The sequence below is a fragment of the Drosophila yakuba genome, chromosome 3L (assembly GCF_016746365.2).
Source record: "Drosophila yakuba strain Tai18E2 chromosome 3L, Prin_Dyak_Tai18E2_2.1, whole genome shotgun sequence".
NCBI lineage: Eukaryota > Metazoa > Arthropoda > Insecta > Diptera > Drosophilidae > Drosophila > Drosophila yakuba.
Genome location: NC_052529.2, coordinates 6,174,169 through 6,199,081, shown reverse-complemented (window position 1 = coordinate 6,199,081; position 24,913 = coordinate 6,174,169). Strand labels below are relative to the sequence as shown.

At 41.5% G+C, this 24,913-nt stretch overlaps 5 protein-coding genes and 1 long non-coding RNA gene across 8 annotated transcripts; 4 read left to right on the top strand and 2 right to left on the bottom strand.

Moving 5' to 3' along the window:
• Positions 1-574: 574 nt before the first annotated feature.
• Positions 575-11,271, top strand: LOC6533074 (putative mediator of RNA polymerase II transcription subunit 12). 2 transcript variants are annotated; one of them, XM_002093770.4, is made up of 7 exons: positions 575-770; positions 986-1,091; positions 3,015-3,041; positions 4,206-4,403; positions 8,721-8,965; positions 9,079-10,391; positions 10,586-11,271. In XM_002093770.4, exons 2-7 carry the CDS (start codon positions 996-998, stop codon positions 10,606-10,608), a joined length of 1,902 nt encoding a protein of 633 aa, XP_002093806.1. In that variant the 5' UTR covers positions 575-770; positions 986-995; the 3' UTR covers positions 10,609-11,271. The 2 variants fall into 2 exon arrangements, with proteins under 2 accessions (XP_002093806.1, XP_015049802.1); XM_015194316.3 differs by lacking the exon at positions 3,015-3,041 and having other exon boundaries at positions 576-770.
• A 133-nt stretch (positions 11,272-11,404) lies between these two features.
• On the bottom strand, positions 11,405-12,926 carry LOC6533073 (bladder cancer-associated protein). 2 transcript variants are annotated; one of them, XM_015194315.2, is made up of 2 exons: positions 12,769-12,926; positions 11,405-12,613 (listed from the first exon to the last, which is right to left on the bottom strand). In XM_015194315.2, exon 2 carries the CDS (start codon positions 12,519-12,521, stop codon positions 12,282-12,284), a length of 240 nt encoding a protein of 79 aa, XP_015049801.1. In that variant the 5' UTR covers positions 12,522-12,613; positions 12,769-12,926; the 3' UTR covers positions 11,405-12,281. The 2 variants fall into 2 exon arrangements, with proteins under 2 accessions (XP_015049801.1, XP_002093805.1); XM_002093769.3 differs by having other exon boundaries at positions 12,863-12,879.
• A 182-nt stretch (positions 12,927-13,108) lies between these two features.
• On the bottom strand, positions 13,109-14,378 carry LOC6533071 (CAAX prenyl protease 2). The gene is made up of 2 exons (XM_002093767.3): positions 13,898-14,378; positions 13,109-13,838 (listed from the first exon to the last, which is right to left on the bottom strand). The coding sequence occupies exons 1-2, from the start codon at positions 14,301-14,303 to the stop codon at positions 13,336-13,338; spliced, it is 909 nt and encodes a 302-aa protein (XP_002093803.1). The 5' UTR covers positions 14,304-14,378; the 3' UTR covers positions 13,109-13,335.
• Positions 14,379-14,485: 107 nt separating this feature from the next.
• Positions 14,486-16,433, top strand: LOC6533070 (succinate--CoA ligase [GDP-forming] subunit beta, mitochondrial). The gene is made up of 4 exons (XM_002093766.3): positions 14,486-14,679; positions 14,771-14,900; positions 14,970-15,069; positions 15,337-16,433. Exons 1-4 carry the CDS (start codon positions 14,629-14,631, stop codon positions 16,304-16,306), a joined length of 1,251 nt encoding a protein of 416 aa, XP_002093802.1. The 5' UTR covers positions 14,486-14,628; the 3' UTR covers positions 16,307-16,433.
• Positions 16,434-16,638: 205 nt separating this feature from the next.
• Positions 16,639-18,800, top strand: LOC6533069. Its single transcript, XM_002093765.3, has 2 exons — positions 16,639-17,484; positions 17,549-18,800. Exon 1 carries the CDS (start codon positions 16,735-16,737, stop codon positions 17,476-17,478), a length of 744 nt encoding a protein of 247 aa, XP_002093801.1. The 5' UTR covers positions 16,639-16,734; the 3' UTR covers positions 17,479-17,484; positions 17,549-18,800.
• A 2,550-nt stretch (positions 18,801-21,350) lies between these two features.
• Positions 21,351-22,325, top strand: LOC120321464. Its single transcript, XR_005561083.1, has 2 exons — positions 21,351-21,473; positions 21,742-22,325. It is a non-coding gene; the product is annotated as an uncharacterized LOC120321464 (long non-coding RNA).
• The last annotated feature ends 2,588 nt before the right edge of the window (positions 22,326-24,913 follow it).

Here is a 24,913-nt window from a genome sequence, read left to right as displayed (position 1 = left end):
GCTTAAATGGATTTCGAACTCGTAGCTCAATTGTAGGGTCCACAACAGCCGAGAGCTTTTTCTAAACCTAAGCTCGGCTTGCAAGCGGACAGTCTGCACTCGCTTAAATGGATTTCGAACTCGTTAAAATAAGGCATCATGTTATTTATTTAAATATATACAGCTTCCTATAATATATGTATATATATGTATATCCTGAAAGCAAACTCTTTGTTATATGTTTTTCTCAACTACTAAACAATAACTTGAATATTTTTGGTTTTGAATGCGTGAGTGATTACTGTGCCCACACGTATAAGCTGTCAGTGTATGAGTAAGCCAGCCAGCCAGCTTGAGCCGCTTCACTGTGTTATTGTTGATCTTTTTTGTTGTGTTTTTTAGTTTAACTTTTGTTTTTCGTTCGTTTTTTCAGCTTCGTGTTGATCGTGCAGCTGTCTCTGTCTGCTTCAGTTTACCTGAGTGTGTGTTTGTGAGTGTGGCAGTGTGTGTGTGACCGCTCTGCCGCAGTCACCGTCGCCGTCGCAGTCGCCGAGTGAAAAAAGTTTTAAATCTGGTAGACAAATCTGAAACGAAACGCGTTTGTGGCTTCAGACGGCGAGTGGCAGTCGTACAACAAAGACGTAGTAATCCAAAGTTTCCAGAGGCCCAAAAGTCCCCCTGCTGAAAAGTTGGTCAGGCAACTTTTTCAAATCAACCGAGACCGCTGAAAAATAAATCGTACAACGCAAAACTCCTCTTACTTTTTGTCGAATTTTTGGAAAATCCTCTACGTAAGTGCAGGATACTAAATGCATGACTCTGCGATATAAAACTAAAGCAAGTGAAAAAACTAAAAAAGTGATTAAAAGAAAGTGTAGTAAACTGTGCCTACGAAACTTCAATACGAACTGTTATTGCCCTCAGTTATCCTTGCTTGGATTTTACATGCCAGGACTTCGAATTCGAGTTTGCCGAGAGTTAACCGATTGTTCCCCATATTTTGTAGTGCTATATAGATGACCGAGAAGGATACCGTCTCGATGGCTACCGTGCAAATGAAGCCCGACTATGCGGCTAGCGAGGTCTACAGCACCGCCAGCGAACCGCCACCGGTGAGTACAGTGAAGCCTCGCGTTGCCAGACTCGATCTCTTTGGGTGTGACAAGTGGCGAAACTAATTACTGCCAGATACCTACGCATTGCGATGATTATGGTTTTGCACCGAGAAAATTACAAAATATTAGATTAGGAGATTAATATTTCTGCCCAGTATGCATTAGTTTATTAATGGTAATTTAAATGACATTATGAAAGTGATCAGCATTTTTAGTCTGCGCTAAACTAAGCATTTGAGTTCAACTGACCCGTTGAGCGCTGATTGGCCGGCGGCCAAGTGGGTTAGAAAATGCCAGGGTCACCCTTTGACGTATTGCATCCGCTGGCGAACGGACCACAGAGCGTATGCGCAATGCGGACTTTTTCTGCAAGTAGCTGCAAACGTGAGCTGCATTTTCACCAGATCAGTCTGCACTGCATGCATAAGCAATTTGCAAATGCCCCGCCATTAATGTGCAATTTCAAAAATTATTATTATTGTCTGACAGCCGAGAGGGAATCGCATCGCATGCAACGTGATCGGCTTCGACAATGGTCTGCGACTTGACATTTCCCTCAAATAGGCCATAGTATCGTTCGTATCTGCAAGATACAAGATATATCCGTACCTACCTACACCTACCTGCATGTTTCTTTCTTAGCAAGGTGTGAATGGATCTGTGTATCCGATATGGTTGGACAAATAGAAATCCGCCCGTTTCGAATCTCGAAGAGCTCTAATGCCATAGTCACGACACGCTAATAACGCAAAGCCTAAGCAAATACCATATCTATATAGACTGCGCCACTAACGCCGAGTACTTTGACTTGTTCAACTTGTTTTCCCAACCATACCATACACCATATTTATTTATTTATATGCATACATACGAGTATATAAATCTATTAGATCCCAGGGCGCAGTGGTGTTTGTGTGGGTTGAATTAAAATACAAATTTGCATAAATTGCACCGTACATTTTGCATTTGGCATTCAACAGTCAGCATCCGCATCAGCCATAAATGATTTGTTCGGTTCCATTCACGCGAGGGTTTTCCCCTCCCATTATTATCGCCTTGCCAGCGGTACAGTGAAAGCAATAAGTTATCTAACAGGCTCAATTTCAGTGCCCACTTCCACTGACCCAAAGCAAAAAAGCGTCAAACCTGATTGGCTAAGGTACACTCACTTGGTTTATAGGGTATATAACATTTAGTGAAAATATAAAACACCTAAAATAAATTTTTCATCAGATACACTGTTTATGGAAAATGAAAATGATTTATTTGAATAATTACCTGTTTTTGTTGAATTTTTAAACGCCTAATGACTGTAAAACCAAGCCATTACAAAAACCATTAGGGATAGTACTCAATGCTGTTGAAATGTGTTAAAGTAATTATCATTAATAAATGCTGAATATAAAAATAAACTAGAATTACCTTTATGATGTTCTACTACTTGACAATAAAGCTAACTACGATTACTTTCAGTGACTTTAAAGAGCCAATAGCTTGACCTTTCCAATAACTGAGTCCATCAATCAATGAGTTACTTAATACGTCAATAGCTCTGTCTTAGCCTTCACAATCGACCCTTGGCCAAAAGCTTTCCCTTTTGTGCAGTGTTTACCTTTAAGCCAGCCATTTGTGTTAGGTTTTCACCTCAAGTATTATTAAGCGACCCCACACAGATGCAGTACAATCTCATTAACTTTTTGTCTTTTCTTGTTTTTATGTACTGTGTGTGTGTGCACAACACTCGAAACAAACTCGAAACCACAAAAATCGTTTTTCTTTCGTTTGGCTAAAAAATGTGAATGCAAAAAACCGAAACCCAAACCCAAACCATTCCCGAAACCGTGATTGACAATATGAAATTTTCTCTATTCCCCCGCACTCGCCACCACACAAAAAACCAACACTCAAAACCAACCACAGATGGGATTTTTTAACTTTAATCATCAGGTTTGTCGCTCAAGTCTTTTGTCTGCACAAAAATCTTCACCAAAAAAAAGTAAAAACACAATAAGCAAAAAAATTAAAACCTCATCAAGTAGTGTAGTGTAGTGTAGAGTAGAGTAAACTAGAGTGCCAGGCGATCCATTCACTTCCACTTCACTTTGCCTGGTGTTGATGATGATGATCACTCACTCATTTCGATCGCAGAGCTCACTCACAATTCACTTTCGCAACTGCATTTTGGGGCCACGCCAGCCACGCACGTAAAGGTGTTAACAAAAAACATTGCACATTTCGAAAAAAAATAAGAATAAGATATAGATATAACCGAGAAAGAGCAGAAAAAGCGGCCTCACCTGACTGCACCCACACTTAAGACACTTCGTCTTCAGTTTTCTCTTGGGCTTGCCACTTCCTCAATTTTGCGGAGGGTTTCCTGTTGCGCAACCAAAGGCAAAAAGGCAACCAAATGCGGAATTCGTTTTAGCTAGCCTAACATTTTCGTGGATACTCCCAATGCTGCGGCTTTTTGCATCCACTTGTAAATTTTTGCACCTTACGCGGAAAGCAATTTATTGAGCATATTAGTCACGGCTTCACTCTGCTGGCGAGGCAAATATTTGCGATGATCTAAGGCGTAGTTTAGTCGATTAAGGCACTTGCCAAAATCTTAAATGCCTTTAACAATCACTTATTGTTCATTACCTTGGGCTTCATTTTTCAGCTGACTGTTCAGCTTTTTAGTGATTAATCTCCAGCCACCTCTGTCACCTGCAAACTCTCCTACTTTCGTATTACAGCACTTAAAACCCATTGATAATAAAACATTAATAAAATTGCATGCCCCATCTTAAAACAGTCTCAACTGAAGTAACTCTTTCACGTTTTTTGTAAATAAGTTATAAGCACTTATGCACCCAGCACTTCTTTGAAATTCTGTACAACTTCAACGTTTTGAAGGGGAAAACGCGCTTGACCACGTTAAGTTGTATTTTGTGGAGTAAGGTCGTCGCTTTTACCTGACCCCCAAAAAAAAACAAACCGACACGCAGAGAGGTCATAGGCAAATGAGCACGTAGAAATATTAAATTGCATAGAAAAAACCAAAACCAAATTTTTATGTTCATTGACAAAAAGCCAAAGCTAATGTGATTTTCTGTACTTTTCTAGGCCTACAAGCGCCAGGCGAATTCGGTGAAAATTGCCAAGATCACCGCCTTCACCATCATCGTGTCAGCCTTCATCCTGGGATCCTTCATCCTGGCCTCCTCCTATCTGCAGGCCAAGGCCTCCTGCGATCAGGTGCAGGCCCTCGATTCGGTGCTGGAAAAGGAGCTGATGCTCGAAACTCTGCAGCAGGTGGGCAAGGTAAGTCGAAAGCATTATGCTAAGTACTAGTATGTATATTCAAACTGATATGCCAATCTGTACAATCCGTTGTGCTTCAATGGTCCGTTGCTATGGCAGATTAGTATCGTGCCCGGGCTCTGAATTTAAAAATTATAGAGTTGGCTAATAATGGCTCGCAACGTTCCACTGCACACGCTACGGATTTGAGTCAACTGCCAACTCCCAACTGCCGAAAAAAAAAGTTCGAATATTAAGCAAAATTAAATATAATTACCGGAAAATGTTGCTATAATCTGTGGAAGCCGAAAAATGTTCCCCCTTCGTGTGGACCTGCTGTAATTTCCCTCAAAATGCTGTTGACTGCACGCGCTATTAGTTCCGTGGGACCGCAGACTTTCGACAGCCACTGTAAGGGGTGTGTGTATACACGAAATGTGATATGAGCAACACACATGTTAGGTATATTACCTAAAATCGTAACCAGAGCTTCTCATTAGTTAGAAATTTCATTCGAAGCCAAATGGAAACCGCTGTATCAGTATTAACTGGAATTAAACAGTTTTTTAGTGAAATAAATCAGCCTGAGTATTTTCATATAATTATAAACGAATTACCAACTGGACATTTCTGAGTGGAAAGTAAATTACTTTTCTCTTAACCTGCAATATCTGTAAATCACTTGGACGATTATTGGGAAATATCGATTTGCAGTAAAACTAAACGTTTCCTAGTCATTTGCTTATACAAAAATATTGCCACATAACTGCCAATTCAATCAAAAGTGATTGGATAAGCACCTCTAAAGCAATTTCGCATATTCACATGTGCATAATGGCGAAAAAAAAACTTCAATTGTGTGCTTCCTTGAGAAATTTCACGCATGTAACCAAAACCAAATGGCTGTTATAAAAAAAAAGAGTAACAACTTTATAGACACAACTTTAAGACAGTGGATATAAAATAGCTGATTGATGATTGGATGACTGGACAGGGAGCGTAATTCAAAGTTAATGACTGGCGGTCCAATCATTTGCATTCGTGTCATCAATAACCAATTAGCCGCTATGGAAAGTGCAAAATGAAACAAATTATGCACCTACAACTACTATAGCATATAGCTTATAATGCTGTGATCAGGTTATTCAACCCGATGTGCAGATGGCTTATGTAAACGAATGAGCGAACAAACGAATCAGCGAATGCAACGATAAATTCAATCAAGCGAAATTCCCATAATTTGACGCTTAAGTGGACACCAAAATGGTGGAGTTCGACTTTGGAGCTCGCAGCTTGCGACATAATAACCAGAGAGCAAACAATTGCGAATCAAATGCCAGACGAAGTGAAAGCAGCATTCGGTAGTAACAAAACATGTTGCAAGCCACATACATAGAGCTACAACAAAAATCCACTGGAGCGGGCGTGGGCGCAGCAATTGTTGCTGCTGTTGCTGCTGCTGTTGTTGCTGCTGCTGTTGATGCTGCTGGGGCATCCAAAATGCCAGAGATCATCAGCTGAAAGAGCAGCTGCCACTAGGGATGGTCGGAAAATCGTGAAAGTGATTTTTTCCCAATGCAACTTCCCCGCTTAAAATGAATGCAATTGTTATGTGAGCACCCCAAAAAAAGCCAAACCCTCTAAAAACTATACCTTTTTATAAAGCCTCATTACTGGGAGCATATGCTCCAAATTATTTTGATTGTGCGGCGATTTAATGGATAAGAGTGAAAGCTGCCAATAACGGCCATCGTAATGACCCATTGTCTACACTACTCTATAACTTAAAATCGAATACTATTTTATTTAATTAGATACTCAAGGCTAACGACTTCGATACACAAAGATTGTTCAATATTAGCCCTTAGCTCAAAAACATTTGCAATCATTACAGCACAGTAACTAAACAATAATAGTAGACTTTGTGGTCAGTTAAGTAACTTTGGTTTTTAGCTTAGTTACTAAGGGATGCGTCTTCACTAAAACAAAGCAGAAGTAAGATTTATCTTCAGGCGAATCAAAATCACTTTGGCTCCTTCAAAGCTCGAAATGATGTCAATGCACTTGCAGCTTAAAAGCCTCTCCCTCTTAATGGTTATTTCCCAGAATCCAAATAAAGTTAATAAATCCTCCACCTCAAAAATGCGATTTCGTACACCAACGTTGATATCGCCTGCTGATGAAGATCTTCTCACGTGGCCATCGCTTGCAACAGCCGTTCCATAATGCAATTTTGCTGTCATTTCGGTGTTTTGCTGTTGTTTTTAATTTTTTTGGTGGATTTCTTTTGCCGGCTGGCGCCGCTTGGTACCGACCGAAATCCAAAAAATAAGCAACCGAACAACCTTTCGGGCAAACATCCCAAGCATCCAGCCAAAAAGCCATCAGCAGAGACCGAGAGACCAAAGACCGAAGACCGAAGACTAAAGACCGGGGTTCCATTGTGGTTTTGGCCATTGCCGTTGACTGTTTGCCATTTAAGGCGAGTTGCGCGCTTGAGTCTTTCGTTTTTCTCTGTTTGTCTCTCGCACTTTGTTTGTGTGTGTGTGTGTGTTTTTTCTTTTGGGGACAAAGCAAATGCTTTTTGGCCTGACGATTATGTAATGTACCGACATACAGGCAGGCAGACTGGCAGCCAGCATATAGGTAAATGTAATTTATCTGCTGTTGTGCAAAATTGTTTGGCACTTGGACAAACGACGACGACGACGGGTAGAAGAAAAACTTATTATGCTGGCTAAGCAAATGGATTTTTTTTTATGGATGATTTCCCTAAAGAAATTGCCATGAGCCGCCTCTAGAATTACAATTGCAGCCGGCGACTGACGCACGTCACTCACACGGGGCTATAAATAAAAGTTTTTGCAAATTAAATGCCTACCGTCCGACTTTGGAGGGCTGTCAGTCATTTTAATTGCACAGAGAGCATTCAATTTGTAATCATTTAATTGTCATCTTAATGCGACTCGAGTCGATTCCCAACATGTCCCGCACAATAAACAAATTAGGGGCAGACAAATGTACTCTTTGTATTCTAATAGATCTTATCTCCAGACGCGCCTGGCCTTGAAATTCAACTACGAATGCGAAAAATAAACAATCAAATCGAGCGAACTTGTTTGCTGAACTGGTTGGGCTTGGTTTCGATTTCAATTTTTTTTTTTTAAAGGCTGTTTTCCTCTCTTACACATATGATTTTAAAGTGAAATTTACGGATTGTGTGTCACCTGGCCTGGGAGCACATGACTCAAGATTGACTCAGTTTTTGGTCCATTTTGCATACGGACTGGTTTTTGTTGACGATCTGCGGCTTTTCTGAGAAAAGGAAATTTTGTTAAATTTAACAGGAAAGTTTTTATGGCTTAGAAATAGTTTTTTGTATATTAATAGCTAAAATCAGTTCTAGCTCTTAAAAGTGAAGGGCAGACTTCCTGATTAAATAATGTTTAGAGCATCTTCAAAACTAAATATATATCTCAAGCAACTAGAGGAAATCCGAAGAGAACTCGTCTCAGTTCAATGTCAACCTCTTTTGTCAAGTACACGGTGACCTGCAAAATAAGCCATCCATCCAAACCGGATATATAATACATTATCCACATCACCTCCATCCCGCTTGGAAACCGCCCAACTCCCAACTCCCCCTCATTCGTGGCTGGCCATTAATGAGACTCATATAATTTAAATTTATTTTTCGTTTGTTTACTTCTCTGGCCATTGTGGCCGGGCATGAATTCTGCTTAGCCACGATCCACTCGGGTACAAAACGCAGATATAGCCATTTGTTTGGCTGTGCGACTGTGCGATTGTGTGATTATGTAATTTCGTGGCTGTTTCGCTGTTTCGTTTAGACTTCTCGAGCCGCGGCTACAACGAGCTTACTCCGATGGCATTTTACTTTTGGTTTCGCTCGTATGTAGGTTGGGGTCACATCTCCGCCGGGCAATTGACTGCGATGACTGCCACCGGGTCTCTGCCCCTCATTGTTGCGAGCACGAAGAGCTGGCAAGTAGCTCGGCAAACAAAAACTAGTCAAGAAAATAACGAAAAACCAAACTTAAGCCAGACACTTAGTTTCAGTTGAGGGCCCAAAGAAAATAACTTTGTCAATTTTACGACAAAACGCTGGCAAATTGGGGGAAACAAAATCAAGCAACATGATCTAAGACTAAAAATTGGGGGTCGGTAATATATTATATGTTTGCTTGGGGGAATGACGCAAGCAAAGAAAAATATATAACCTGTGATATATCCACAATTTTGGATTTATAAAAACTAAGATCTTGATCTAACTCCAATATTTTATGATATATTGCAATATATTTTCCGTATTTTTAGGAACTTCCCCGTGCTGAGCCCCTGCTGGGAGGAGCTGCTGGATCTGCCGATGACTCCGAACTGCAGAGCCTGGAGCCGGAAAGTCGCAAGACCGAGGCCACCCAGGACGCCGAGGAGCACTCCGATAAGGACAACTCCTACTCCGACAGCGATGAGACCGATGAGCTGCAGAAGTTCCCCGGCAAGATGCCACTCGAGCTGGACTTGAGTGACCTAGCTGCCGCCATTCTGCGCAACAACAAGAAGTAAGCTAGATTATTGAATTTAAAATTAAATTTAACATTGAATTCAGTAAATACCATTTTTTTTTGTATTGCCAATTCCTATGTGCCTATTAAACCTTTCTGTCTCACAACAGATCTCGCATGAACTGTGTGGTGGAGCGCAAGCACGCCGAGGAGATTGTCGACTCGCCCTCGAAGACGGTGGCACTGCCCTTCGGAGTCAACCTGACCACGGATCCCAAGAAGGCCCGCATCACCGGCGAGCGCATCTCGATCTTCTGCGACGGCGGCGACGACAAGGACAAGGAGGAGAAGGAGGCCAAGCGCCAGCGGGAGCAGGAGGAGGAGGATTCCGATGAGGATGCCGAGCCACTGAGGCCCATGTTCATCCCGTTCCAGCGAGTGCCCATTCCCTTCGGACGCATTCCCGACCAGATGCCGCTGACCCATATGCCCCAGAGAATGATGCCGCCAGCCATGCAGATGCAACAGCAATTGCCCCAGCAGCAACAGCAGGGACCCTTCATCATCCGCCAGCTGCCTCCTCCATTCCAGCACCTGCCCATGCGTCCTCCCATGCCACCCCAGGTGATGCAGGCTCCTCGCATGGAGTCCTCCGAGGAGATGCAAATGCCCAAGGTGCAGACCGTGCGCATTCACATGCAGCAGATCCCCTTCCGTGAGATCCATGTGGCCGATGATGTGCCCGTCCAGATTCCCGCCCAGCAGCAGCGTCAGGAGATGCAGCACCGCCAGGAGATGCAGCAGCGCCAGGAGATGCAGCAGCGCCAGGAGATGCAGCAGCGCCAGGAGATGCAGCAGCGCCATGAGATGCAGCAGCGTCAGGAGATGCAGCAGCAACAGGAGATGCAGCAGCGTCATGAGATGCAGCAGCGCCAGGAGCAGCGTGAGATCCCCCAGATTCAGATCCAGCCCATGCCCTTCGGAATGGCTCTGCAGCGTGTTGGCATCACCGCCGACGATCTGAGGAACATCCAGCGCATGGCCGAGGATCGCATCACCGACGAGCTTCGTCGCCTCGCCGCCGAGGAGAGTGCGGAATCCAGTGAGAGCAGTGATGAAGACGTCTCCAGCTCCGCCGAGCAGGCCACCACTGAGGCCCAGACCACGGTGCCCCAGCAGCAGCAGCAGCAGACCGCTCAGCCCGAACAGCAGCAGCAGGAGGAGCAGCACCAGGAAGTCAGCCAGGAGCGACAGGAGCAGCAGCAGGTGCCCCAGATGCGCATCCAGCGCTTGATCCTGCAGCCTCTGCCTGAGCAGCCCCGTGACACCATGACCCCGCCCATGCCCGACCAGCCCCAGCAGCTGCCCTTCGGCCGCATGGTTTACGGACGCAGTCTGGCCCAGCCCGTCCGCATCCCGGTGCCCATGATGCAGGCCATGGAGGGAGGAGCTGCTGCCCCCGAAGAGTCCCAGCGACCACACTGTAAGTAGACCTTGGCACCTTTTAGGATAAGATGTCATATGGGTGGGTTCCCTTATGGTATACTTCATTGAACGCCAAAGATAATGATGTTTATTAATGCAGTTAATAGTCAATTTCTTATCTTAAGTTCTTATCTTTTCCTTATCTATTCCCTACCTTTGTCCAGCTGATAATTGAATACTTTGTACTTCCAGTCGTCCAGCCTCGTTCCGTTTAAGTAACAAGAAGACCACGCCTGTGATTGCTGCTGTGCGAATCGAATCTCGACGAGAGGGTAGACCGAGAGGAACTAGGAGAAGGAGTCATCATGTACCCAACTAAAACCCGAAGAATCTAAGATTGTAACCGAATCGTCTCGATTTGTTTTGTAATTAAAGCAGCTTAAAAGAAAAAGTAAAAAAACCAAAACTAATCAACAAGTTTTAAACATGCCTTTCCACCCGATTTTGGCCTTCTTCTAAAAGCGTATGCTCTATATATCATTTTTGTATATTTTATATTAATGCGTGTATAACATTCCAAACAACAACAACAACACAGAAAGCAATCTCCTGTGAAAAAGAAAATTGTGAAAGTTTTCCAAGTATTTTTCTTTCAGTTTTTTGAATTGTCTACAGTTTTGTTTTTCACATACACACAAATAAATCCGATGGAAATTTTTGTACATAAATTATTATCGTATTTTTAATGAATTAAAAATAATTGTCTCGTGTAGTTGTTAGTAAATTAAGAACGAAGATAAAGCTGATCTGATCTTGATATAATCAAATTCCAAAACCAACGACAGCGAAGAGAAATTTGTACATTATATATGAACATATATACTATATACACACTCACATTTTGAAGCGAATAAAATTGTGGATAATTGGAAATCAAATAAAAGGTGTACTTTATTTGCCTGTGGGATCTAGAAATATATGATTCGAAAGGTTTAACTGGATATATTTCAAACACACCGATTTTTGAGTAACAGTCCCCGCAATTATAAAAACATTTAAACAACAGGAAAGTTAAGATGTTTACCATTATTTAAATTTTATTTCATTACGTCTACCACACTTTCCACTTTTTAGATACCGCTCAAATCATACAAATTCGCAAAAATCGAACAATATTATTTGTATAAGTTAGAATCGCCCGCATTTTTCTCGTTTTTACATATTTGTGCTTGTCTCTCGTTTACAGTTTATGTATATAATATATATTTTAATCAGTGTAAGTTATATGCTTGTATATACAGTTTTTGCACGTGCACACGACAGGGTAATTACAACCGATGTCAGCAGCTTCCGTTGGCTCAGCAAGGATGCGCAGAGAATTTGTGGTTTGCCTTAATTTTCTTTACAATTACGTTTTGTATAATGTATTTATATATATATAACATATATGACTAATCGTAAGTTGCATTGACAAGTGGGGTAGATAGGGGTATTTTTGATTTTAAGGGTTGGGCTTTTGGGTGGGGTGATGTACAATACGTTTTCGTAGCGCTCTTTTCGTTAAAACTAAATTCGTCTAAGCCTTAAAAATCAAAACACGCTTGAATACAATTACATTTCATAACCAAAAGAATTATGAAGGAAACATACACGGAGCTGGAAATAATGCAATGGGCCTACTAGACACACAATCTTTGTTCCTGGTCGGACTCACTCATCACTTGTATCACTGATCACTTGATTTCACCGATTTGGTCAAGCTATCCTTAATCCCTTAACTCCGCCTGCTCTTCTGACTTACTCCGATCTTCTAGGATGTAAAGCTGTAACAACGCGAACGTAATTCCGTAAAAAGGTAGTTATTATTAGCACTTTATCTTCGTTGACTATGACTACAGGGGGATCTTGTTTTGAGGGAGTGACCGATAAGCGGCGCAATGATGACCCTCTAGCCATTCTCACATTGATGGCCCTCGCAGTTGCCCCAAAAGATGCAGTTCCCGACGCCACTATAGCATATCAGAGATACGGCTGTGAGGAATACGAGGCTGCAGATGGTGCAGGGCTTTCGCTCCAGGAAGAATCCGACCAGGTAGAGGACTATAAACATCACGTGGGTTTCCATTAGGGCCGGATTTGTGGGTTTCGGTATCAGTAGTACGGGCAGCAGGCATTGTAGGCAATACATTCTGTGTGCGGTTGGGTGGGTGGGTGCGTTGTTGTTTCTATGTGGGATCTGGGTACTATTTGCGTGTGCGTTGACGTGGTCTTCCGCGCGGCCTGCAAGAGTCCCAAGGAAACCCCAGGGGGTCGAGGTTAGTCTTAATTGTTCTATAATTACTATCAATCGTAGTCCTGGGCAAAGACCACCAACGTCACCAGGCCACGGATCTGTTGGCCCAGGTCTGGCACGGGTCACCGCTCTCCGGGATTACCTCTAATTGGGCCCTCTGGCGCTGACCTCTCGTTTTTTTTGGGTCGTTTAGGTGCTCGTTTGTTGTGAGTCGTTTAAAACCATCACATATTTACCGAAATTTACTTGTCTGGGCCTATCGGGCCCTATCGATATACCAATGTGGGTCTGCGAGGCAGTGTGACCAGCTGTCCGATTCCGAGGCAATGGACTTGCTGGTTCCGCGGAATGAATGGAACCACTAAGAGCCGCCAATATTTGAATTCATAATTTCTTTTGATTCTAAAAACGACAATCAATTTTAAGACATTTTTTAATAAGCAAATGTAAACAGATAATAAAAGTAAAATGCAAAATACAGCTTAGATTTCAAATTATTTTCTTGAACAACAAAACATTACATCTTACTTTCTAATATGTGCTATACATTATCTGTATCTTTCTTTTTCATTGGAAGTCGTTTTTTTGTGCACGCAATTAGTTTGCATCGATATGCATTTTACACCTATACATAATACATGCAACAATATTTATGTACACATGAATAAACCGACATATGGCAGCGGTTGATACATACAAAGTAATTTAATTATACATTCCAGTATAGGGTATTATCATATATCGAAGGATCAGTGGCCAGTGGTACCAGGAAAATCCATCCAATAAATCCAGCTAAGTAGAGAACAATGGCCACCACTCGTCGCCAGAGATCCTGCTGCCACAGATCCTGCAGATCCGGCAGACCCATGTGGTTGCAAAACGCGTGCACCAAGATCGGAGCCACAACGTGACCAGTACGTGCAAATAGAAATGCGGAATAGAATCCAAACAGCGTGGTGTAGATGAACTGGAACAGTCCAATCAATAGGGCAGTGCTCAACTCCACTCCCAAGCTCAGGCGCTCGGCTATGTGATGCAAGTGGGCCACTCCAAAGAATAGTGGTGTTATGAAAACGGCCACCAGGGGCGAAAAGCTCTGCAGGATCAGGGGCATCATACAGGCACGGAACACAAACTCCTCGCTCAGTGGCGCCATCACATGGTTGCGCACCCAGATGACGCTGCCAAATGATCCTCTCCAGTAGTCAAGATCTGGAATATAAATCATGCAGTGAGAAGGGATTGATAGGCAGAGATGCTTTAACCATTACCGAAGTAGGAGCGTATGGACTCGTTCTGCATGTTGACAAAGATGGGTCCCAGGAAGAGCAGCACCGTCAGGCTGTACGGTATCACAACTGCTTGCCATAATCCCTTCAAGCGCAAACCTAGCAGCGTTGGAAATGGTTCCCGACTGAGGAGCTCCGGCGATGAGAAGAAGTAGACGAAGAACGGAGCTGCCAGCATCACCATGGACACACTGGCGAATCTTCTCTTAATCGTGGTTGGATGATCTCGGTTGTGTTTAGTGCTCCAAATGTAGAGGCTTCCCACGTACAGAACAGCCAGCACGAAGCAACAGGTCACCGAGGTGACTACCGGGATTTGGGGCAATGATTCGTGGACTACATTCTCGTCCATGGTGACTTCGGCTTCCGTCTCACTCAGATTTTTCATTCAATTTGTGTTATTCGTCATTCTTCGGTGACCATAAGCCGAAAAAAAAGTACACAATCGCAGCTGATTTTCAGCTGATTGCAGAAGAAAGACCATGGTTTCGTATGAACTAGTTCCAGATGGTAATGAAATTCGGTATTGTTAAGTATATTTTGATTATCGTGGGAAGTACTCGCACCTCTTGGTCACATTGTGTGGTGATAAGCATCGTGGAACGGCGGCGATATTCGGTTGTGTTTTTAAACTAAATTTGCCGATAAAGTTATAAAAATAAATAAATACCAAGTTAGCCAAGGTATTCAGTTAGCAGCGCAGAACAGCCAAGATGTCGTTCCTACTGAAAGCAGTCACCACAGCCCGTCACATCGTTTATAAGGTTTCCCCGCACATACATTTGTACCCAACTCTTCGAAATAAGAGAAGTTGAAGTGACCTTTGTCTTGGCTTTGTTTATCTTCCGATGATAGGTACCCGTGCGAAACCTGAATCTCTTGGAATTCCAGAGCAAGGATCTCCTCCAGAAGTATGGAGTGGCCATCCAGCAATTCAAGGTCTTGGATAACTCCAAGGCTGATGCCGAGGTCGTCAAGACTTTTGGTAAGTGGAGGAACCATGCCGGTGTTTATGTAATCCCTGGCCTAATTGATGTTAAATGGTGTGTTTCAGAGTGCCCGGAATACGTGGTTAAGGCGCAGATTCTAGCCGGTGGGCGTGGCAAGGGAACTTTCGACAACGGATTCAAAGGCGGCGTCCATATCACCTCCAAGTAAAATAGATTAGGTCTATTCCGGCTCTCACATTCACTTTTTATCTTAAAATTAATATTAGAGACCGGTGTCTATTTATGTTCAACAAATTCATTTGTGTATACGATTAGTCTTATCTTTCTGCCCATATTGGCTAGGGCCATCGTAAAAATTAAAATATGTTTGATAACAGTAAAAATGATAAAAGTTAGTGAAATCCAGAGTGGACCTGGGAAATACAAGTGATAAGACCAGCTTATACTAAAATTTATTTATTATTTCGGCAGCAAGAGCGAGGTGCTCTCGCTTACCCAACAGATGATTGGAAACCGACTGATAACGAAGCAAACGCCCAAATCGGGAATTCTGGTCAACAAGGTCATGGTGGCACGCAGTATCAACATCACCCGTGAGACATATCTCTGCATCTTGCTGGACCGCGAGCACAATGGACCCGTGCTGATTGCTTCGCCTGCAGGAGGAATGGATATCGAGGCAGTGGCCGAGGAAACCCCTGAGAAAATTAAGACTGTACCGCTCGACATTGACAAGCCGATTCCGGAGTCGACGCTCTTGGAGGTGGCCAAGTTCTTGGAGTTCAAGGGAGACTCCGTAAAGCGTTGTGCTGAGGAAATTCAAAAGCTCTATACTCTCTTTAAATCTGTGGATGCAGTACAGATTGAAATCAACCCGCTGGCGGAGACGGATAAAGGAGAAGTCATCTCCGTTGATGCCAAGCTCAACTTTGACGACAATGCCCAGTTCCGTCAGAAGGATATTTTCTCCATGGACGTCACCGAGGAGGAGTCCGATCCCCGTGAAGTGGAGGCGGCCAAGTACAATCTGAACTACGTCGCTATGGATGGAAACATTGGTTGCTTGGTAAATGGTGCTGGCTTGGCCATGGCCACCATGGACATCATCAAGCTGAATGGAGGCGAGCCCGCCAACTTCCTCGATGTCGGCGGTGGCGTCAAGGAAGATCAGGTGGCCAAAGCCTTCGAGATACTTACTGCTGACCCGAAAGTCAAGGGAATCCTTGTAAATGTCTTTGGCGGCATTGTCAACTGTGCCACCATTGCCAATGGCATTGTGGCTGCTTCCAAAAAGCTGCAACTAAATGTTCCGCTGGTCGTGCGATTGGAGGGCACCAATGTGAATCAGGCTCGCGAGATCCTGAAGAATTCGGGCTTGCCCATTCAGACTGCCAGTGACTTGGATGATGCCGCCCACAAGGCTGTAGCTGCCCTTAATTAGGGGAACGATTAAGGAGAGAATGTCTTCCAGGATAATACGACGCACATTAGCATTTACAACGGTTGGGCCTTTTAAATATAAGTTTTTATCGACAATATAACCAAAATATGTTATTATCTAAAAGTAACTATATGTATTTTCTATAAAAAACTTGTTTTGATTTTAGAAATTCCTTAAAAGCTGAGCAAAAATGAAATAATTTAAAAATACATTAATTTCTTAATTTAAAAAAATTTGTTATTTAAATTATTTTTTAGTACTATTTTGGTATTTATTAGAACCGCAGCGTTTGGTATTTATTTAGTGGCCCTATGGTATTTTGCATTGTTATCAGGGCGGTCACACTGCAGTCCACACCCAAACAGCAAACCAAACAAACATTTCCCAAGGAAACCAGCGAAATTCCAATAGATTTTCCTATTCAAAGGATGCAAAAACCATCCCACTTCGCACGCGAGGATTCCCAGGAGCACCTGCCCACCAGCCACACCCAAAACATCCACACGGTCAACATGAAGAGGCGCACACTATCCGGAAGTTGTGGCGTTGGCGTCTTCGTGTTCGCCTTTGCCTTCATCGTGATTGCATTTGCAACGCCCAGTTGGTTGGTCAGTGATTACCGCATCACGGGCGCCAAATTGGATCGCCTGGGATTGTGGGTGCACTGCTTCCGGTCGCTGCCGGACGTAAACGACGACAGCCAGCGTAGGTTCTTCGTGGGCTGTCGATGGGTGTATGACCCATTTACCACGGGCTACGATGAGATCCGAGGATTCCTCCTGCCCGCCTTCATGATAGCCACACAGTTCTTCTACACCTTGGCCTTCATCGGGATGTTGCTGTCTGCCATCGGAGTACTAGTCTTCATCCTGTGTGCTGGTCCGGATCAAAAGCACTTCATAACGCTCATTAGATCGGTGGGATATGTGCTCCTCGGGGCTGGAGTAAGTGCAGCCATTGCAGTGATCGTATTCGCTGGATTTGGCAATCGGAATGGCTGGATGCCGGAGCATGCGAACAATTGGTTTGGCTGGTCCTTCATCCTGGCATGCGTGGGTACTGTGTTCACCCTGGTGGCGGCTACTTTGTTCCTCAGTGAAGCCCACGTGCAACACAAAAAGAGAATTCAGTTCAAGGAATCGCAGACGCGGTTTGAGCTGGTGCGCGGATAGTTGCCGGTGAGTACTTGACTATATCCAAGTCAGGGCCAGTCGATTAACCTTCTTGCATTGTCTCTTTTAGTCGCTGCAGCTGGCACACTTGCACCAAGGAAAACACAAGCAAGCCAAGAGGAAAACAAAACAAAAACATTCCGTCCCCACAAAGAATTCTCACCCTAAACATTACAGTCGAACTTCTCTAAGGCGAAACATTCTAACCCACATTTTCTGGAAGTGCACGTTTTTATTCTTGTTTTATGTTCGGTTTTTTTAAAATTTCCAAAATACTTTAAGAATTCAAATTCAATGGTGTCTGTGCATTGGCAATTGTTAAAGTATTTATGTCGGAAACATTAGTTTAATTCGTTTAAAGAATTCTCAAACCCGTGGAGATTTAAAAAAACTAAAAAGTTTTGTTTTCAAATTTTAACGAACGAATATTATTTTGGAAAAATAATTTTCGCCATATATTCACCGATTTTCACTAACATACATAAACTAACTTATTATAGTTCAGAGAAGTTCGACTGTATTCGTAGTTTCTAATTTAAAAAGTTTATGCAATTGACAAGCGCACCGAGTCACAAGCATTCAGTTTTTGGTACTTATATATCATCCATCCAATCGTCCAGATCAGTTCCAAGAGAAGACTGAATGTTTTTCCGAACGAAAACCAGAACCAAGCACAGATAGTATCAAGCGAAGATGCTCAAACAGATGACTCATGTTCATGTAGAGTATTCTACAGTATTTACATATCAATTTTCGCTCAATTAACGCCCAGACACAAACAGCATTCCCCTCCGCAATTGTACCTTTTTTGTTTTTTTTTAGAAAAAGTCGCAGGCTAGTCGGAACTAGCATCGAAATATTACACTCGTGCCTTAATTAGATAGAACTATTATGGTGTAGTTCGTAGTGCCTAAAAACAAATAATTGTTATAAACATACCTGAACGACTGACCTGCGACTAACCATAGAGATCATTGAATTGCATAAACTTCAGCTAAGCTAGTGCCTTAATTAAGTGACGCAGAGAAAAGGTAAGCGAATTCCGTGCATTAGATTTAAGAACAAAACATTCCCTTTTGAACTCGAATATTCCGCACAAGTTACCTTCTTTTAAAGGTAATAATAAGGTCTGTATTAATAGTCCGTCCAATGCACATTTATTTGTATTTGTATATGTAGCATGTTCTAAACCGAGAATTTACCAATGTATTAAAGCAATACATCCGTCTTTTACCCCATATACAATAATATGTGTAACATTTTTATGTACAAACGACTTTTAGCTAAAGCGAAGAATAATAAAGTTTTTATTGTATACAACAGCTGAATGCATCTTTAGAGCGGGTTCAAGGCAGCTGGGGTCCAAACTGAGATCCGAAACAATGAATCGCCTCGCCAGTCAGTTTGGTGCATTCGACTTAGTTTTCCCATGGCGTTTGCATTTTGGGAAAACCGAACAAACTTTTTGTTGTCAGCTTTTGTTGCCATTGTGGCAACGAGTCGGATATGCATCAGTTTACAGCAGTGCCAACGGATTGTGGGCTGCACCATGTGTCAACCCAGCGATTTCGAAGCTGCCTTTTTGTGTCGGACTATTTGTTAATGATTGATGAAATAAGGTTATCTTTATAAAAGATATGCAACGCATATCATTGGATTTAATAAAGAGTTAAAATTGTAATTGTTCATCATATTTCGTTGTGACCTTTAATCTCATTTAGACTTTTTAAATAGTCCATTCAATCATATAATTTAAAAATTTATTTAGAATAATGCAAAATATATCAGTATTTTAGATTAAATATCAATGAAGCGATGAATTAATTTGTCTTCGTCAAGGCTACTTTCAAATGCCTCAAGATTTTCGAAACATTTGATTAATGGTGCATGGAATAAAAGTTATAATCTGTGACTGACTTTCAAACGTTCCAAAAACCACGCAACTATTAGATCATTTTGTCAACAATTTCCGACTTAAGTCAAGCACTTAAAAAGTCTTTTAAATGGTAACCATAACAAATTGAAATATATTAATTTGTGTGGCTTATAAAGGCATAATTAGCAAGGCAGGTGGTAAGAAATATCGATCTGAAAAAACCCCGCCCACGATTTTAAAACCCAACTTGGCAATGACATTTCAGGGAAGAGACAGAAAGAAAAATGTGTCTTTTAAGCGATTGTGAGGACTTGCTGAAGCGTGAAATCTGCTCGAAGATAGTTCGGATTGATGGATGGATTAGCGCGCAGCACACTCGCTACAGATCTGATTAGCGAAAAAACCAAGTCAATTCAAACCGGATGCTCGGATGCCTCATGACTGACTCGCTTGAAGTAGCCTTGGTCGAGGAAACTGCACTGAAATATGTGCTAAACGCAAATTTATTTACGGATTTTATTATGACCACCATATCGAGAATGCGAAGCCTCCGCATTCACTTTTTTGGTGACCTCACTTTCCGTTAGATTGGCAAACAAATCGGCTTACTCCACTCGTTACACGGAACGGATTAAGAACTTTGAAATACAGCGGCTTAAACCAACTGACTGTGTGAAAATTGTCGAGATTTTGCCGCACGGATTTCTTGATCACGGCTCTTCTGCCTCGCATTTTGAGTTTGATTGACGGACAGCTTCGAAATCCCCTTTGGGAGCAGTTAGCTGATTACAAGTGATTTCAGAGACAGGGTAATTATAAATGTTCATGGGAAATTAGCGTGGACAAAAAGCACTAATTATATGAACTGTGCCCAAAGTATATGTCTTAACTAATTTATACATGAATTCTCATATACGCGGATAACTTAAAACTAATATATTAATTTAATACATTTTATTGAAAAAGTAGGAATTTAACTAAAAGAGAATAAATTGATGCTTAATTGGTTTTAAGAGGTTTCAAGATTTTCCATTTGCATAAAATGCTGCCATCACGGCGTACAGTAGAACACGATATGAAGAACCAGAATCTGAAGTTAGTTTCGCGTCCGAGACGAGACTTCATTAACAAAGGCAACATACCTGTTCTTAGGCGCTGGCCAGAGATTAATTGCCATCGCTTTGGCCACAAAGAAACATTTTGCATAATATTTTCAATCAATTCGAGCGTCAATGAACGCTTATAAACATTGAAATTAAAAGTTATTGGCGGTATTTCGTTTTAATTTATTTTTTGCGGGAAGATTAGAAAACTTAAAATTGAAACTGAGAGTTGGGGTCTGCGATTACGCAAATGTCTCAAAAATAAATTGTTTATAATCAATAGGCAAAGCCATTAGATTGATTACTATTTGCCACACGCAAACTTTCCTTAAAACCACACTTTTATTTTTGAAGTTGGTAAGTGCGGCTGCTGGTCATCAATAAATATTGATTGAGACGTGAAGGTCGGGTTTGGTCTGGCTCATTAAAACTTCATGGACCTGTCGATTTTGTTTTATTATCGAAATAGAACAACTTGATGGCACTTTACACAAATTGGTCTGAAGCATTTAGAACAGCTTCTGCTGGCTTAACTTGTCCAGCCAAATGGAATTAATCAATTTTACGAGCTCTCCCTTTTTGATACTATGATCTCAAATGTTGCTATTTTTAATGCTTGGAGAAAAGGATTTTTTGGATTTTTTTCTTTGGGTTGTGACTTCAGTTGACGTGGCTAATTAATGTGGAATTTATTTGAATTCCTGTTTTTGGTTATCCTAAACGAGATTAGCATGTTTATAAAAGTTTCATAAGAGATGTGCAAAAAAAGCAAGTTAGCACCATGAATATGCAATCAAGAAGTTGGAACATTTCTTTATAGAGTTGAATGAATCTGATTGTCTGGATTATATAAAAAGAGGTTCTTTGAAGCGAAACGAAAGCGGAAAGATAAAGTGAAACAACTTGTATTTTTATATGAAATGTTTGACTTGAAAAAAACCCCACACTTTGAGTTTGATTTATATGTCACTATTTATCAACATTTGTTTTCAATGAAAGTTCTTGCCGCAGTGAAGGTAAAAGTCTTTTCAAAGAAATTTTAAACATGCTTATATTTTTTTCGTTCCTTTGCTGCTGCTGTCTTTTGTTGAAAGTGAAAGCATTTCTAAGCGGATTAACATTTCTGAAAAATTTCTTTGACATTTTACTAGTCACGTGTGGGTAGTTTCATTCTCCCCCTGTCAGGTGAAATGCCATTTTCAAAATAAGACATTAGCATCTTATAGCCCACCCGCAAAGATAGCGTTCTAAAGTTTCGCCTCATATGTGACACCACCTCCATAGATTAAGTATACGCGGCGTGCGTCAGACGGTTCCTTGAACTTCACACAGTTACCTAAAATAGACGAACGTGGCAAGGCGTCTGAGACAGTTTGGTGGCTTTGAGCTTAAAGCGATGCTTAGTTATTATAGAATGTTATATGACAGCATAACCAGTATCATCTAGATGGCTATAATTCTGTGGGCCAGAGATATTATCATTCAAATGGCCAACACCAAAAATCACCAAGTGACCAATCCGGACACCCAGCATTTGCGTCAACGAAGTAGTGCCCACCATGGGACATGATTCTAAGCTTGAGAAGATGGGCAGTTTTTGGAGAAGCACAATGGCGGAGGCAATACCATTACCATCAGCTTTATGCAAAACACATTTCATAACACTTTCAGATAAGAAACTCGTCTCGGATATGAAAGAAAAGCCCTATTAACACTTCATGCCAGCTAAAACGAGTTCAAGTTCTTGAAACTAAACTACAATTTTTGAATTCTAATTTATGCGCACACATTTTGGCCAAATCGAATCAGTGAATTTTTGCAAATAAAACCAGCTACCAAACGAACATTGATTAGAATCAACAAAAATATAGAGAATGTGGTTTTCTGGTCCGCCCATCGTAAAAGTTCAGTTGTTTGGTTGGCAGTTCTTGATTGGTCTTGAATTTGTATGTTTTGCAAGATTTTTTTATGATCTAATTTAAAGTGAGCTTTTTGTGCTAATGACGAACAAGAGAATGGATCAAAGTTACCTAATTGAATTATTTCCATGCTAATTTCTGTTTTCCCTCCTCCAAATAGATCGTAAAATGTTCGCTGTTGCTTTATGCATATCTGCCTCTTGCTCCCCATTAATATCAAAATGTGACACCTGAGCTGGGTAATATATATATATCAGTTTTTGGGCTCACAATCTTAAGTTTAGCTTATATTAATCACTGTTTTTATTTGTGCGAAGCTTCAATGCCACTGTTTTAGTTTGCGCGCTTCTTAGCTTAGTTTCAATTCCTTTTAAAGCGATTTTGGGCTTGTATTTCCTCTTCAGAAAATTATGTGAGCAACGCATTATTTTTCGATAAATCAGCAGAGATAAAAAATCTGGGCAGGTGAGGCGTTTGAAAGGTGTTTTAAGAGGTTCAACCACTTGAAATAGTGGGATTTAAATTCAGGAATTCTCTTGCTCATTTTTGTAAACAATCTTTTAGTTTTTTATGGGCTATATGGATTTTGTCTTGACCACTTAAAGTTGCGGCTTTCGTTGTTTCGTGCGAGCTTAATTTGGTGTCATAATTTAAACAAATGCCTCGCTTATAAATTAATAAATATTTATAGTTTCAATGCCCGGCTTAGGCAAATATTGGCTTGAAATATAAGCCCACATAAGCATTGGTCAAAGTGTATCTCTAGTTTTTGGGCACTCGAAACGGAAGTAAAAATCAAATTCAATCTATGGAAGAAGATAAATTTCGCTCGGTGTTGACAGTCAACGACACGAATGTCTATTGATTGATTGCAAGAAGGTGAAGGAAATTTGTTTGCAGTTTTGTCTGACCATGTTCGACCTTGAAGTTTTTGCTCCACCCCCTGAAGAGGTCGCCCCTTCCACGAATTATCGCCAATACATGGTGGTTTAATGTTCTCTCAGTGTTCGGCCACAATTTGTATGCAAATGATTTGTTTATATGTTACCAGATGCTACTACAAGCTCTACCTTGGCCAAACAAGTTCTTGGTGTCTGATATCATTGATAAGATGGCCAAGCGGATTATGTTTCTGGCCAAGTGCCTAAGACAATTGCGGCCTGTCACTCCATCAGACCCGGTCGTCATTTGTCTTGGCATTATTTCAAATTTTAATTGGCCGCGAATTCTTTTTCACTCTCGTGAATTTCTCACGTATTGTGCGATGACCAATGCGGTGAATAGGGGCGGATTAAATATACTATTCGGGCGCTATTTTATTTTATATCTTACATATCTTTTGCTTTTATAACTTAAACAATTGGGCAATTTTAGATCAATCTTAGCTTTTTGTTATTTCGGCAAGGCTTAAAACATAAATGTTATTTAGTTGAATGACTAAAGAGACTAATATCTTTAACTAGATTTTTTAGAACCGCTCCTGATTTTGTCAAAAATCATAACGTAGGCCTGCTATTCTTTTGATTATCTAAAATTTGACTAATGCATTTTTAATGAAACGCCTCGATGACATCACATATAATTTGTTGCTCGAGATAAAGAAACTACCAGAAATGAAGCCTAATAATTGGAAACTTGTCATTCACTAAATATAAAAACATAGCAGCTCTTTTAAAATTCCAAAAGAATTGCGTGTAATAATTACAAAATCATTCTCAATCTGCTCGGCTGGATAAATTCCCAGCTGCCATTAAATTCTGCGAAAACTGCAAACGGATGTAAATCTTTTGCCAGAGCATCTGTGACGCATCCACGAGTGCGTTTTGCCTTTCACTTTAGGCTGCCCCCTCAAAAAAGAAAAAACTTTTCCTTTCAACGGCATCCCGGCATTAAAGGATTACAGGGGCGTTCTTCTTTTATGCCATGAAATTGAAATTAAAGTCCAGTAGACCCGTCCGGAAATGGCGTAAGAAGAACAATCGAGAAGGGGCGATCAGGAATTCGAAGTTGATTTACTTTTTGGGTCCCAGATTGCACAAGGGCAACATGGCAAGAGTCATTCAACTCCGGTTACATAAGCATCGATGCGTGCAACTGAAGGAGGGAACAGCTGCTGGATGGGGGGATCCACGTTGATATCTGAGATGTGAAGGTCGTCGGCGAATGCAACATGCAACATGGGGACTTGGGATCAAGGGACTTGCCCTGCACACCCATGACTCATTGGCAGTAGAGCAAGCCATTCGGCTGAACGATTTATGGTAACGATTCCCCATCTCATTCCAGCTCATCTCATCGACTTGAGTCAGAGGCGTTGACTTTTGGTATTTCGTCGGTGAGACTGCAACAAATTGATTTTTGGTAGGCTTTCTAAATTTGGTGCTTCATGTGCACATTCTGTCTGCCACAAAAATGTTGGCCATTGCGTAGCTCACTCACTTCGGATTCTTTGTTAGCATGAGATATTTATCTTGGTTTTAACTTGCTCAGTTCTTGTTCCTTTTTTCATATCGAACTTGGGCTTGGGCTTGTTAAAA

Coding starts and splice junctions, on each gene's coding strand:
- LOC6533070 (XM_002093766.3), top strand. CDS start 14,629: ATGTCGTTCCTACTGAAAGCAGTCACCACAGCCCGTCACATCGTTTAT. Junction 14,901..14,969: donor CGAGGTCGTCAAGACTTTTG/GTAAGTGGAGGA, acceptor GGTGTGTTTCAG/AGTGCCCGGAATACGTGGTT. Junction 15,070..15,336: donor GGCGTCCATATCACCTCCAA/GTAAAATAGATT, acceptor TTATTTCGGCAG/CAAGAGCGAGGTGCTCTCGC.
- LOC6533071 (XM_002093767.3), bottom strand. CDS start 14,303: ATGAAAAATCTGAGTGAGACGGAAGCCGAAGTCACCATGGACGAGAAT. Junction 13,839..13,897: donor GTCCATACGCTCCTACTTCG/GTAATGGTTAAA, acceptor TTTATATTCCAG/ATCTTGACTACTGGAGAGGA.
- LOC6533074 (XM_002093770.4), top strand. CDS start 996: ATGACCGAGAAGGATACCGTCTCGATGGCTACCGTGCAAATGAAGCCC. Junction 3,042..4,205: donor TTTTTAACTTTAATCATCAG/GTTTGTCGCTCA, acceptor GTACTTTTCTAG/GCCTACAAGCGCCAGGCGAA. Junction 4,404..8,720: donor CTCTGCAGCAGGTGGGCAAG/GTAAGTCGAAAG, acceptor CCGTATTTTTAG/GAACTTCCCCGTGCTGAGCC.
- LOC6533073 (XM_015194315.2), bottom strand. CDS start 12,521: ATGTATTGCCTACAATGCCTGCTGCCCGTACTACTGATACCGAAACCC.
- LOC6533069 (XM_002093765.3), top strand. CDS start 16,735: ATGCAAAAACCATCCCACTTCGCACGCGAGGATTCCCAGGAGCACCTG.